Source organism: Chrysemys picta, chromosome 1 (assembly GCF_011386835.1).
Source record: "Chrysemys picta bellii isolate R12L10 chromosome 1, ASM1138683v2, whole genome shotgun sequence".
NCBI classification, from domain to species: Eukaryota; Metazoa; Chordata; order Testudines; family Emydidae; genus Chrysemys; species Chrysemys picta.
This window is the reverse complement of record NC_088791.1, coordinates 216,852,160-216,867,724: the sequence shown is the minus strand read 5'-3', so window position 1 is coordinate 216,867,724 and position 15,565 is coordinate 216,852,160. Positions and strand designations below refer to the sequence as shown.

The following is a 15,565-nucleotide window of genomic DNA, read 5'->3' as shown; positions in this document are numbered from 1 at the left end:
AGGGGTCTGTTTTGGGACCGGCTCTGTTCAATATCTTCATTAACGACTTAGATATTGGCATAGAAAGTACGCTTATTTGATACCAAACTGGGAGGGATTGCAACTGCTTTGGAGGACAGAGTCATAATTCAAAATGATCTGGACAAATTGGAGAAATGGTCTGAGGTAAACAGGATGAAGTTTAACAAAGACAAATGCAAAGTGCTCCATTTAGGAAGGAACAATCAGTTTCACACATACAGAATGGGAAGAGACTGTCTAGGAAGGAGTATGGCAGAAAGGGATCTAGGGGTTATAATTGACCACAAGCTAAATATGAGTCAACAGTGTGATGCTGTTGCAAAAAAAGCAAACATGATTCTGGGATGTATTAACAGGTGTATTGTGAGCAAGACACGAGAAGTCATTCTTCCGCTCTACTCTGCGCTGGTTAGGCCTCAACTGGAGTATTGTGTCCAGTTCTGGGCACCGCATTTCAAGAAAGATGTGGAGAAATTGGAGAGGGTCCAGAGAAGAGCAACAAGAATGATTAAAGGTCTTGAGAACATGACACATGAAGGAAGGATGAAAGAATTGGGTTTGTTTAGTTTGGAAAAGAGAAGACTGAGAGGGGACATGATAGCAGTTTTCAGGTATCTAAAAGGGTGTCATAAGGAGGAGGGAGAAAACTTGTTCACCTTAGCCTCTAAGGATAGAACAAGAAGCAATGGGCTTAAACTGCAGCAAGGGAGGTTTAGGTTGAACATTAGGAAAAAGTTCCTAACTGTCAGGGTGGTTAAACACTGGAATAAATTGCTTAGGGAGGTTGTGGAATCTCCATCTCTGGAGATATTTAAGACTAGGTTAGATAAATGTCTATCAGGGATGGTCTAGACAGTATTTGGTCCTGCATGAGGGCAGGGGACTGGACTCGATGACCTCTCGAAGTCCCTTCCAGTCCTAGAATCTATGAATCCATGAATAAAATGAATTACCTTATATTTTCTGAACTACAAAGTGTGGATTATTACTATACCTACAAAATCCCAGATCCCTTGTCCCCTGAGTCTGAGAACTTTTTAGATCATAGCTTTCTTCTTGAGTATGCTAACTCCGGGCTCTCAGACTTTTTCACTCTTAACTGTAGAGTGTCTCATGGGCACCTCGCCTCCCATTCATGATGAACAGACTTCCTCCCTGCCATTTGCAATTGTACCACTTCCTCGCAGCAATGGCATTTATGGGAAAAATAATATTACATTAGGAGAGTAATGATTTGATTGCTCCTTTTTAATATAATTTAGCAGGTGGAAGCAAGGCTTAGAGTTAGCACCACATAAGGAGTCAGATTTCCATGAGTCATCACCAGCAAGTACTTTGCAAACCTCTAGTAGTCCAAAGATCACAGTGTGGGCACCTCTGTCCTAAAAAGGAGAGAACAATGTGACAGTACTGTCCTCTCTAAATCCATGTATTATGTAGATGATCTAGCAATATAACCTGTGTTGCTTGCAGCTCCACTTTATCATGTTATAAAAACAACCATAACATGACATACAATCTGAAAACCTCTAGCCTTTGTTTTGGAAATTAATTTCAAGCTATACCTATTAAGTACATTGCCTCACCCAACTTTGTTTTGTTTCCTCCTGCAGAACGGCCTGCCTTCAGAAGAAAACCCTTACCTTTTTAATGGAGATTTTGTGGATAGGGGGGAAAATTCATAGAAATACTTATTATCCTGTTTGCCTTTCTTCTTGTCTACCCCAACCATTTACACTTGAACAGGGGGAACCATGAAGACCATATCATGAATCTGAGGTAACATTTTCTTCTGTTCTTTTTCCATGCAAATGTCACAGAGATGAACGCCTTTTTGATCCTTTTGCTAAGGTTATGATGAATCTAGTTTCCACAGGCTTGTCTCATACAGAAACCAGTGTTTTATTGGGCACTCAGATGTTAATGATGCATCTTAATCTAGCAGGGGGAAGGGATATTTCTACTAACCACCTGAAACATGGATCTGATTCATTTCTCACTCAGGGCCCAATTCAAAGCCCACTGAAGTCAATCGACTTTGCAGAGCTTTCAAGTGTACCGAGATTTTGAGGCACAATCCATATTTTGTTTGAATCAGGTTGCCTGTTCCACAGCACTGATAAGGCAGGTGGTGTTCCGTCAACAAACAAGCGACGCTCCCTGTCCAAATACGTCGTAACACCAGGAGAAAATGCACTAAGATAGGAGCCCAGGAGACCATGAGCTAAAATCCCACTGCTACTGACGGCTGTTTCTCAGCATTTATTATTGACCAAGGAGTCGTACCCCAGCCTTAGGAGACTGGTTAGCGTCAGACCTCCTTCATTGTACAAATAAGAGAATTGAAAGGCTGCACAAAGTGGTCTCGGGAAAAGCTAAGGATGTGGGCAGACCCACGTCTCATCCATTCAGCCATGCTGCAGCTCAGAAAAAGATGTGCCAAAGCAACATTATTAGCTATCCTGATTGTTCCCAGGGGTCTCACCACTGGACAACACTTCTCCCAGGCACAGGAAGAGAATCCAGCAATCTGATTCCCCAACATTCTACTGCTGTCTAGCAAATAGTTGCCTGACCAAATAGTTGTGTCCCCCTCTTGTGATCATTACACAGAGGATAAATTACTCTATTAGCTCAAGTGCTAGAGAGATATGCAGGGGAGTTCAGGTTCAGAATTCAAATCTTGTTGATGTTCCATAGGAGAAGATCCTTATGGTTGCAAATAATGACATTTATTTTTCCAGTGTTGTTTTTAAAAAACTGGTTTGTTTAACTCACACAGTGAGACAATATCCTTAAAATGCGGTTTATAGTGAAAAAACATAAATCTGTCCAATTATGGTGTGATGTGCAAGAAAGCTAAGGTGTTCCACATTAAGGTCATTTTGTATCACATTGGCTAATTTGAAGGCTGAGAGGTGTGGGGACTTCATTCCACTGATTTCAGTGGAATGGAGTTACAATCATATAAAACCAATGGAAGATCAGAATCCTACCCTTCGTGAAGCACAGACATGGTGGGCAAGCTTTTGGAAAGAACGTAAATGACTTAAGAGGACAGTTCCCATTGACTTTCACTGGGACTTGTGCTCTGAAGTCACTTAGGTGCCTTTGAATTGTATGAAGTTTCTCTCTTTGCTAATGGGCAAGAGACCACCAATTCCTTTTGCTCTGGGTTCTGTTTCTGCCCAGAAAGTTCTGGCTGCGTTAACATTGTATAATGGTCAAAACTCATCCTCAACTAAATGAATCAGAGAGTAGAGGAAAGCCATTTGTTTATACGGTTAAATCAGGAAAATGTTGGAAAAGTTATGGGGATGAAGAGGAAAAGAGGGAATGGAGAATTCCTAGAAATTACTGTAGTCCTCATTTTTTGTAATTATTATTGTTAAAGAATTACAACGTGTGCACTAGCTATAATGGCAGATGTGTTGAATCATAGAAACTATTGCAGGATTATAGTGAAAAGTGATCATGCAGAAAGCCAGTTCGTGATGCTGCCTCTGTTTTTCAGATATGGCTTCACAAAAGAAGTTATGAAGAAGTACCGGGTAAGATATCCTCTCTCCCCCCTTATTTGCTTCCAAAATGTGCAAACTGAAGTGTGTGTCAACAAGAAGGTTTGCTCTCAGGAATGTAGTGTAAATACAGAATAATTCCATCAAGATCAGTGGAATTATTTTGCATTTACACAAGTGTAACTGTGAGATTAGAATTTGAACTGTTAGTTTTATTTATGTCCAGAGATGTATGAGGTGAAATAGGAAAAGTTTATGAAGTCAAACAATAAACATCAGAAAAAAATGAAGCTAAAAGAACAACAAAATGATCAAGGCAGAATCAAGGCAGAAGGTAAATTTTGGAATGTATATATTCATACTATATTTCTGGGTTAAAACAATGGGCAGAATTGTTCATACAGATTATTGAAGTCCGAGCAAAACAATGAGGTCAAAAGAAACTTCTACACTAGTTACTTGTTGTGATTAGCATCAAAGCCTTTCAAGAATGATATCTAATAAACTAATACATTTTACAGTCCCATAGCAAAAAAATTTTAAATCTTCTGCAAGATGTTTATAGCTGGCTTCCCCTTGCCACTGTAATTGACAGCAAAGTACTAATCGTACATGGAGGAATATCAGACACCACTGATTTGGATTTCCTGAATTTATTTAAGAGAAATAAGGTAAGAGACCATGCTTCTATACTGTTTGTTTGTGATCTCTGAAAGTGTTTACTAGTAAAAATATTAAGATAAAGGTATCTAAGCATTTTATAGATTTAGAGAAGACAGTAGATCTAACCTAAAGGAAAATACAGCAAAATAGAGACAATGACTGCTTCAGAAGGAGACATTTGTGATGAATGGTGCCAATGGACATTTTGAGCTGGTGTAAAAGGTCCATTGAGATCAGTGGAGCTACATCAATTTACACCACCTGAGCATCTGATCCACTATATAGTAAGACACTATATATGTTTGCCTAGAAAATATGAAAATTACCTCATTTTAACAACTCATGGAAGTTTCAGGAGAACTAGGAAATCCATCAGTGTGTGAATTTCTTCCTTTTCAATCCAGTTCAACTTTCCTTTAGTGATAGTTTTGCACTGGGGCCCCAGCCCTACAATCTGATCTGTGCAAGCAGAACCCCTCAGCCTGCGTGGAGCTACTTTACACCGGGGTGAAATCCCACAGAAGTCAAGGGTCTCTGCCTATTTGGATCCTGTTTCAGGATCAGGCCCAGAGGCAGCCAAAATTCCACTTTTCATAATTGAAAGAAACTCAGAAGACAAGAGGTCAAATTCAGCCCTGAGATTAAGCAGGTGCAACTCCTGCTGAAAACAGTGGAAGTTACTAACATCAAGTCTATGCTTGGTCTGTTATTTGCGGATATTAATGCAGCTTCTATGCAACTCATAATTAACATGTGAAATCACCTCCGCAGGAGAGTATTGAAATACTTCAGTAAGAGTCAGACATTTGTGGGCCGGATTCCAGGCTATGCGCTGGCATTTGTGCTATTCCAAACTGATCCCTGGCACAATTTGCTGCCAGAAGCAGTTTCTGATATCTAGCTATTATTTTTTTGCATGCTACACAATCCCCACTGGGGCCAGCTCATATTTTTGAGTCAGTGCCTTAGGTAGATAACAACTGTTTGGGTGTTGGTCAAGATAATGGGGAAAGACAGCTTCTGCTCAGATATTTAGGACTCTGTGGAAGAAAATTATAGTAGTAGTAGAATCAATTTTCTTTTTCTTTAATAAATTGTTTAATACACACACTTTTTTGGCTAAAAAAAATGAGCTAGTGCAAGTGAATCTCAAAAGAGAATGCAAGAAGCAGCCCAACTCTTTCAAGAAAAGATTTGTTTTAAAATAAATTGCCATAGTCAACCTATACAACTCCAGAAGAGCACTAGCCCTGGTGAACAATCAAGGAGCTTAGGTTTATTTAAGGATATAGTTTCTGATTCACTACTGGGTTACTCCAGTTTTATCCTGGTGTTATTCCATTGATTTCAACTGAGTTAAACTAGAGTAATGCTAGAGTAAAGAGTGGGGAATCAGGTCCATGTTTCTCAGTGAATACCATTTCATCCCCAATGTTATTGATAAAGGGGCAGATTTTCAACATAGGTATCTAACTTCCAATGGAATTAAGTACCGAAGTTTCTACCCTGAGTTCAAGAACTGTATTTGGTGAAAAGTTAAAACCCAGAGTTTGAATCCAGAGTTGTGATGAGTTAATATTTCCTTAAAGCAATTGTTGTTGAACTATGGAGCATATGATGAAATATGGTGCATCCTTGACTTTTTTGATTTATAAAAGCTTCAGTAAATATGCACTAATGAGTCTGTCTTTTAGATGAAGTCGGTGCTGAGACCACCAAAATCAAGCACAGAGAGAAACCATGACCCAGAAAGAATTGACTTTGTAGAGTGCTCTCCTATAAGAAGAGTCAAGAAATGCCTTCCTGGGCAGGATATTGCTGTCAAAGGAATGACCAGGCCTTCATCATCATCTAGCCATAGAAGACAATACGCCAGTGATCTGTTGGATTTTGGGGAGCACATGTGTCTGCTTCATGATGGTGTCAACTCTGGCCCGCTCCTAGAGGCACAGTATCTAGAGTCCAGTGTTCGTATGCCGAGTGTGCCTTCAGAATTAACAGCAAAGGAATGGAAACAAGTATGTGAAACCAAATACAGACTTCTTAAAAAAACCCTATCTGTATAGACAAATGGAATTTATTTTGTGTAAACAGGATGTTTTGATTCTGAGATGAATAGAGAAAACTTTTAACTTCAGACATCATTCTGGGCAGTCAAGGTGATTTCATTATAGCTGAATCTACTTTCTGCCTCTGGTCATTCACATACGTTTAAAGACACAACACTCTATTCTACAAATAAATATGTTTTATGTATTATATTTCCTCAGTGTTCAAAATGTTTCAATAGCAAACATTTCAATCCATTTGAGTAGTATCTGATGCAGTTGAGTGTCCTTGTGTGGTAGGATCTGATAGTACAAAAGTTACTTTTAGTTTAAATGGGCTATAATTTCCCAGTCATCAGTCAAAAACTGCACCTATTTTGTGGTTGCAATGCACACACGAGCAGGCTTGGGGAGCTGGACGCTGACCTACCCAACAAATCCCAACTCTTTGGCTTTCTGGTATGCAGGGCCTGCTGTTTGTTCAGGGAAAAGGGATTTACCTTTGTCATCTTCCCTCCACGTTTGCCTTGTTTACCAAAGAACAAGATTAAGCCCCCAGTGTATAGTAATTTAATAAATTGTGACAACTCTGTGATTTTAATTAACAGAGCTGATTAGAATCTGAAAATATAATTGTTAGGCAGGGGCATATTTTCTAAATTTCTCTTTGGTCAGCTCCTTTAAGCAGAAGTGGATGGTTATACTGGCTTCTCTACAAGCAACTCTCTTCTAAAATAAGAAACCTGTCTCCTGCCACTGACCCATGTGACTTAGGAAGGCAGGTCCTTAAACCAATACAATGGAGACCGATAAAACTGTAGTGTAGAAATTAGCCCATTCTTCTGAAATGTGAGGCTTCCAAAAGGCAACAGAAAACAAAAAGCAAGTGTTTTGTTCTCTCTTGAGAGTATTAGTTTCTGAAATTGTTTGGAAATACAGTATAAAATCTACCCAGTGATTTACATTTAAAAGCTCAACTCAGATGGCTTTTTTTAATAACGGCAAATAAAAATAAAGGTTTTCCAAGCAAAAGGAATGTACTAGTTTAAGGAAATAAAGAAAACCTGAGAAGACCATACTGGCACTTAGCTGTATCTTATTGTGCTTGGGGACCCTGTAATGGCCATCATTTCTAAATAATGTCCCAGGTTGTTGCCGATGTTGTACTAATTGTCAGTAATCATGTGCGTTGGTTTGGTATTCAAAGGTGGTTGATATTCTTTGGAGTGATCCAAAAAACCAAAATGGCTGCATACCAAACAAAGTTCGAGGAGGTGGTTGCTACTTTGGGCCTGATGTTACTGCTAGGCTGCTTAAACGGTATAATCTGAAGATGCTGATCAGGTCTCATGAATGTAAACAAGAAGGTTATGAGATCAGTCATGATGGGCAGGTAAGAGCGTCACTTATAAAATAAAATGCTGCTGTGAACTTCCCAGAAAACCCTGTAGGAGTAATTTCAAACTTATCAGCTAAGATGATTGGCAAAAAAGAGTGAGTTCTATAAAATAGGTATTGGGAATATTCACAGTACTCATGTGAGGTTGAATCATGAAGTTCTTTCTTAGGAAAAACTCCCCTCACCTTTAAGGGGAGATTTGTTAATGACTGCAAGATGGCGCCGTAGCCATCTGTGCTTTGAAGTTGCTAAAAACCTCCACTCAAGTCACACCATCTCCTCCTTAGGAAAGTGCATTTTATAAAAAAAAGCGTGTCTTTGTGTCTCTGCAAAAGGCTCACTTAAAGGCCCACTGAATGTGAGGACCGGCACTTTGTAATAGAAACATTATAGAGCTTACTGCAAGTGCTCCTGCAACTCTTTTTTTGCACACTGGAAATTTGTCAGCTCAAAAGCTAGTTAGAGCTGCACCAATGAAGGCAGGGAAAGAATCTGAGCTACATTTTTATGCCTGAAATCTTACCCTGGGTAAATTCTAGGACTGGGAAATTGATAGGGAAGATGTTTCTTGGTCATTTGCTGTTGCCTAAGCCTAAAATTCCAATAATCTTTTTGTATCTATGCTAGTCCATTATTATGAATTACATTCATTATTACATGGGTTTATGAACTGAGGGTCATGACCAATTTTCCCTCTAATATTTTACAGCCATGTGCGGAATGAATTTTGTTATGTGCACCAATATGGAGGTGATGTGTGGTGGGGGTGGGGCCGAGGGGTTTGGAGTGTGGGCGGGGACTCCGGGCTGGGGCACAGGGTTGGAGTGCAGGGGCGTGAGGTCTCTGCCTGGGGTTGCAGGCTCTGGGGTGGAGTCATGGATGAGGGGTTTGGGGTACGGGAGGAGGCTCAGGGCCAGAGGGTTGGAGTGCAGGGGGCTGTGGGCTCTAGCTGGGGGTGCGGGCTCTGGAGTGGGGCCAGGGATGAGGGGTTCAGGGTGTGGCAGCAGGCTCAGGGCTGGGGCAGAGGATTAGGGTGCAGGGGGGTGAGGGCTCTGGCTGGGGGTGTGGGCTCTGGGGTGGGGCCAGGGATGAGGAGTTTGGGGTACCCTGGAGCTGCGGCAGGGAAAGAGGACTCCCCCCAGCCCTCTCTCACCGCAGCAGCCCGGAGCCGCGGGAGAGACACCTCTCCCCAGCTGCTGCAGCTCCGAGCCCAGGGCCGGGGCCAGGACGCCTCTTCACAGCCGTGGCAGCTCCTGAGGCCAGGGCCAGGGTTGGGCTGCCTCTTCCCGGCCGGGGCAGCTCCGAGGCCGGGGCCAGGTTCGGGGCGCCTCTTCCTGGCTGCAGAAGCTCTGAGGCTGGGGCCAGGGGAGGGGCACCTTGCAGCAGCTGCTCCCAGGCTGGGGGAGGTGCGGGGCACCTCTCCCCATCTGCATGGCTCTTGATAGCATGGTGCGCTGCCGTGCAGCTTAGGTCATGACCACCCTGTCCTTCTCGTGTTGCTACATGGGAGGTGAGTTCCAGTGTGAGTAAGGTCAAGGCCCACTGTATTATATGTATATCAATATACATGTTACTTTAATTCCTCCAAGTAATTTCCTTCATCTTTTTGGCCTCTCTCTCTCTCTATCGCTCTCTCTGACACGCATGGCTAGAAGGAAGGGAAGGAAATTCAAAACCATTTAGACCCCAGGGAACTGTTGCCTTTGTGGCAAGTGTAGTTATATGTTGTCTGTCTTATAAAGTGAAGTCTTCATGGAACAAATAAAAAATGTAGTCCTGAAGCAGGACTAGAGTTGACATTTTGTTTAGCTGAGCAGCCATTGGCAGACTTATAGATTTATTAGGGTTTTACACTTGATTTAATTCATTTTGTAACCTATCTCAGTTTTCTAAAGTCCAAAAAGGGGGCGGCAGCTTTAATCAATCCCACTTATTTCTTTTTTCTTTTCTTATCAGGTTATCACTATTTTTTCTGCCTCTAACTACTATGAAGATGGCAGCAATCGTGGTGCTTATCTCAAACTGAATCCTGATTTGATACCTCGCTTTGTGCAGTATCAAGTCAGTAAATCCACACGCAAACAGACTCTTCACCAGAGGTACAGTAAGGACAACACATCTAATGGAGGGCTTGTTGCGGGTCTCCTAAACTGAGATTGTTTGTTACAGAGGATTGGTATGCAATAAATACAGCATATGGAAAAATTTGAAGAGCTAGAGAATTTCAACCCTTTAATTGTCCACTCTGATTATTTTCCTCATAGGGTGAGTGTGGTTGAATGGTCTGCATTAAAGTCATTACGAGAGAAACTTTACTCCCGGAGATCAGAACTCACTGCAGCTTTCAGACAGTACGACCCAAATTACACAGGTAATGAAACCAACCACACGTCTCCTTTCATTTGCAAATGAAAGTAATTAGCTCTTGAAATTAAGTTGCCAGCATTGTCATCGAATAGGACTAAAAATCCACGCTCTCTAAAATGTAGTTAACAGCTATTAAATATCTGGATTTGTGTTACTATTTTATTATATTATTAATATAACATTATTTCTTCTGTGTACTAGGATAGTTTCCTATGTAAAGGCATACAAACACTGCATAGAACAAACTTCCCCCAAACTGGAGTGCATCAAGAGTACCGTTTGTCTTAATACTTGATACATATCAGGAGCACAACATATTTTTCACATGAATGACATCCACTGAGGCGACTGTAATCTGTAAAATACATGATTAAACAAAGGAAGAGCCTAATTCTGTGAGAGACTGAGTGTCCCCAATTCCCAATGAAGTCAATAGGAGCTAAGGGCCCTCAGCACCTTACAGGAGGTGTTCAACACTTCAAAGGGATCAGGCCTTAAATATGCCTGTGAAAAGGATGCCATTGGAGTAGGTCTAGAAAGCAGTCTCCTGCTTTGTCCTTCATCACTGGATCTTTGCCAATGCTTATATATGTACAAGGCAGAATAGAAGAGTATGCCAGGGAATCAAGGACGCATCATAGTGCACTGCTGGATGGAGGTCTTGTGAAGAATTTCAGGGTTTTGCATTTGTGAGGCTTGGCGAACGGACCCAAGCCATGCCGGGTGGGTCTGGGTTTCCCGAGCTCCCAGAGTTCCCCATAAGTGAGGTGACAGTCTGAAGAATGTCCCTGGCTCAGGGAGGCCTTTCACCCTGGACAAGACATCACCCACTCCATTTTCTGTCCAAAGAATATGCTGCGCAGTTAGAGTCCATACCTTTGAGTGTCAATCTACCATCCTCCACTGAATAACACATAGCACTTTGTACTACCCCACTTAGGCCCAGCCGGTTTCTTGTTCCTGGGAATTAGGAACTGCACAAAAGCTTCTTCCAAGTCAGGAGTGTCCAGAGCTGCCTCTCACTGTATTTCAGCACAAGGTTTCTGAAAACAGGGGGGGGGGGGGAGGGAGGAGCAGAAACCTGACTGGTTCACTTATTCATATAGGAGCCTGATGAATTCTGTTGGATCCTGTGTAGCTCTGTTATAGTAGAGCTTTGAAGTATGGAATTGTTTGATTATCCAGCCTGATTTGCTGCCTCAGTGGCTGGGGAGCCTCCAATTACTCTTTGTGTGGGAAACCATCTCATGTTTCCTGGGAGGTGGGTTTTAGGTGTGACAGTTAGTCAATGGTGCATGCTTCTTTCCAGGTGAAATGAGTGAAGGGGTTGGTATTGAAGTGCAGGCCTCAGGGCCTTACGCATCATACTGGAAGAGGAATCGAACTAAGAAAGAAGTAGGCAGCTGAAGAAATTCACAGATAGAAAATGCCCCAACTATGAGAGTGAGAGTTTGGCCGGGCACAAGTCCAGCAGTGCTAAGTCAGTCTTTGCCTCGGGAGCATTTCCAAACTCCTCCGTTGCTAGACATCTTCAGAAAGCTATGTCGGTGTGGAACTGAGGTCAAGGGTAAAAAGTCAGAGAGTGAGCACTTCCGCCATATAGTCTCACAAGTCCCTAGAATGGGTGAAGCTGTCGGGCAATGCCACTAGAGAACATAAGATATCAAGTGAAGGTAAATCTGTGGTTGTTTGACATTGGATGGACTATTTGCATAGGAATAGGGATTGAAATCTTGGGGCACCGAAAATCTTTTCCTCATGACAGTACCTCACCCAATGTCCTTTAAAATGATAACCCAAATGTTCAGGTCGTAAACACCATTTCAGAGCTAAACAGTCAAGTCACAATTTCTAGGTCTTATGTTGCCCTGTCAGCTGTGCATGGTAATATAGCTACAGTACATGTTTGCAGGACCTCAAATCTGTAACATTCCTTTTGAATAAAGTAATTGTTCAGTATACAGTTATTTCAAAAGTACTGAAACACTTCAAATATTGTCTAGTTTTTCTGTGTCAAAGAATATCTGCATTAAACTATTCTGCAACTTGTTAAAAAAAACAGCAACAAAAATGGCCAGCAGTTAGTAAGAGTGTGTTGTTTGGCATGCATAATTTATAACCATGAAATGATCCATTTTGACAGGAAGAATTTCTGCCACAGAATGGGCCTCAGCAGTGGAATCTGTTTTACATCTGGATCTCCCATGGAGGACTCTGCGTTCTCGGTTGGTGCAGCTTGCTCCAGATGGAAGTGTCGAGTATCTTTCATGTTTTAATGATTTGGAAATAGAGCCAGCCATAAAAGAGGTAAGAGGGAAAAAAAGTCATATCCAAATCTTAGAGGAACATTTTCCTGGAGGCTGGCTGCTTAGGGCCAGATTTTCAAAAATGTTCAGCACTCACAATTGAGGCCAGATTTTCAAAATGCTCAATTTCCATGCAGGAAGCTAAATAAAATGGTCATATTTTCAAAAAGTGCTAAATAGGAAGTGAGCTCTTTTAAAATCTCTCCATTTATTAAAGTGACTTAAGTGTTAAGGGAAGGTGTGATTGTTGTATGGATAGGCATACCTTTAATCTAGCTAGCATGAGTAACAATAGCAGTGAACACATGGTGGCATGAGCTTGTACTTGGGCTAGCCACCTGAGTGCAAGTCTGCTGGGGACCCTGGGTACATACTCAGGTTGCAAGGCTGTGCTGAAGCCCGTGCTTCCATTTCTAATGTTAGCTGTGCTAGCTAGATTAAAGCTGCTATGGATATGCCTACCTGTGCTTCATTCATGATTTCACTTGCAGTGTGAATTTACCTAAACAAAAACAACTAGGAGTCCGGTGGCACCTTAAAGCCTAACAGATTTATTTGGGCATAAGCTTTGGTGGGTAAAAACCCACTTCTTCAGATGCATGGAGACCTAAATAGGAGCACTTGGGTGCTGAGCCCTTTTGCAAGTCTGGCCTGTAGTTGAAGTTTCCATTTTTTTCAAAGTAAGAACAGCCGGGTCACTTTCCATATGCACCTTTAAGTTGTGTGTCTTTGAGTGCATAATATGCAGCACCCCCAACAGGTTATCTGCGCTTTCATTAATAATCACTGATTATAGATGTGAAAGGCTCCTTATCCCAGTGACAATTCTCTTAGCCATTTAGTGGCAATATATCTGGCAATTGAAAGACAGATAGGTACTGTCTACTGCTGTTTTTTCAGGGCCAAGGAGAAATCCCTGCTTGGAAGCTGTGCTAAAGGAGTCTTTTTAATATTTGAAAATGTACGCTTCGTGTATTTGTTTCCTTTTTAGATTGGTACAATGTCTGTCCTGTTTGTTAGTCTAAATCAGATTGAGGTACGATCTGCCCACAGTATGTAATTTCAAAATCTTTTTAGGTTCAACCAGCTTTGGTGGAAACCCTGTACAGATACAGAACTGATCTGGAGATAATCTTTAACATCATTGACAAAGATCATTCAGGTACATTAGGGTAATTTCTGCTTACTACTAAAAGTCTATGAAGCATATATTTGTTGTTGTTGTGTGTAAGTGATGTGTGTCTTAGGCGGCCATTACATAGCAAATAAATTCTAATGGTGATAGGTGGCAGATAGCCCTTTTGAGGGGAGACAGGTGAGTTGAATAGTGCACTGCTTCTCCCTTCTGTTTCCTTTAGGTCTGATCTCCATTGAGGAATTTCGCCAGACGTGGAAACTCTTCAATTCTCATCTCAAAATTGACATAGATGATGAATCCATTGACAACCTAGCCCGCAGCATTGACTTCAACAAAGATGGCAGCATTGACTTCAATGAATTTTTAGAGGCCTTTCATGTGGTTAATAAATTTGAAAACAAGTAGAACCAGAACTAATTTCAGAAGTTCTTGTCAGGAGCTTGACTATCTGCGGGTGATGATATGCTGCGCTGAGAAACGTAATGCCTGTCTGAGAAAGAAGGGACTGCATGGTAAATGTATGAGGTGGAGAACCAGAAGCATGGTGCTGTTTGGGGAAGTCATTTCTTAGCCAGTTGTAAACTGTGGACAACTGCTACACTGGAGAATATTAATGATGAGAGAGAAGAGGCGAAAAACTTTAACATCCTTCTTATGGGGTGGTTGCCCGATGGTAGAACAGGACACTGCCATATTAGCAACTTGTTTGATTCCAGTCCTTGTTTCTTTATCACCTGACCATTGGGAACTTGATCACTGCCAGTGTAGCTCCTTTAACCCTATGGGAAGTTAAGATGAACTTCTTTGTGTGGCTCAACAACAGTCCTCACAGATTAGAAGAACTGATGTACTCTGAAGGAAGTCCTTTCTGATAGGGAAAAGTAAAGAGATCCTTCAGACCAGCTATCCTACGGTTGAAAACTGAGAGGAGAAACACCCATTTACAGAAATTATTCTACATTTAAACTAGTATTTTGCATGATGATAATAAATTAATAGTTTCAGCTCACTACTACCTCTTTTACTATTGTTTACATACATAGCCTATTATTTAAAAACTGAAAGTGTTTGCTCTTGTTACTGATTCCCCCATGCGCTAGGGTAGTTAATAAGCATTCTTTTGAAAAGCCTGCCCTTATGTTTTTTTTTCTGAATAGGTCTCATTATGATAAGAATGGAGATCCATTCAGTTTAAACTCAAAGTACGTTACTGTCTTGAATGGGCATAAATATGTGGTCAATATCAGAATAAAAATCTTAGCTTTCAAAGCAATTAGAAATGTGGTATATTATCCTGCCTCACTGCTCTTGGTATTGTATGGATCACACAGTAGAACATTGATTTCCTCCATAAATAACTTGGGTATTTTATTAAAGAGGAATTGACTAAGAAAATGATGGTAATAAGGAAGCTTGGTGGCACTGAGCATGAGATGTTTCAACATAGCAAAGAAAAAGTTCTTGGATTTCAACATCAATGGAATGGGGTCATGGAGCACAGCCGTACAAGGGGTTCAGATTCCAAGAAAGCAACGTGTGAGATATTAAGAAAATGACTGAGCTTGGTGCAGTGGGAGGAAGTATTTAAATTTATGTGTGGAACAATACTGGAATATTCTGTGCCATCATAAACTGCAACAAATGACACTTCCTCTGAAAGAGAATAAAAGAAAGAAAGAATAATAGGTGGCCAGTGTCACTCTAGAAGGGACTGCTTAGTGATATTAGGGTTAACAGAAGAAGTAATATTTGTGTGTGCAGAGAATTAGCTTGCAAAATCAGAATCAACTAGTGTGATACAAAGGGGACAAGTAGAGTAATAAAGGCCTACAGGGCCGGCTTTAGGGTGATTCAGCCGATTCCTTGGAATCAGGCCCCGCAACGTCCCAACGGAGCTGCCGCCGAAGTCCCGCCACTGTCTTCGGCGGCAGCTCAATCGCTGCCGCGGAGGAAGGTCCCTCCACCGAAGTGCCGCCAAAGGCACCAGCAGCCAATTGAGCTGCCGCCAAAGTCCCGGCACTGTCGTCGGCAGCTCAATCGTTGCCGCCGTCTTCGGCGGCATTTCGGCGGAGGGTCCTTCCTCCGTGGCAGTGATTGAGCTGCCG

General features: G+C 41.7%; 1 protein-coding gene across 1 annotated transcript in view; it reads left to right on the top strand.

Annotated features, from left to right (window-relative positions):
• PPEF1 (protein phosphatase with EF-hand domain 1) overlaps positions 1-14,733 on the top strand; it is a 52,556-nt gene extending 37,823 nt beyond the window's left edge. The window contains 11 exon segments of the mRNA XM_005281561.5: positions 1,635-1,698; positions 1,701-1,800; positions 3,536-3,572; positions 4,061-4,210; positions 5,897-6,220; positions 7,458-7,643; positions 9,606-9,748; positions 9,914-10,020; positions 12,160-12,323; positions 13,400-13,484; positions 13,681-14,733. Coding sequence (XP_005281618.2) covers positions 1,635-1,698; positions 1,701-1,800; positions 3,536-3,572; positions 4,061-4,210; positions 5,897-6,220; positions 7,458-7,643; positions 9,606-9,748; positions 9,914-10,020; positions 12,160-12,323; positions 13,400-13,484; positions 13,681-13,865 — 1,545 coding nt within the window. The 3' untranslated portion in view covers positions 13,866-14,733.
• Positions 14,734-15,565: the final 832 nt, after the last annotated feature.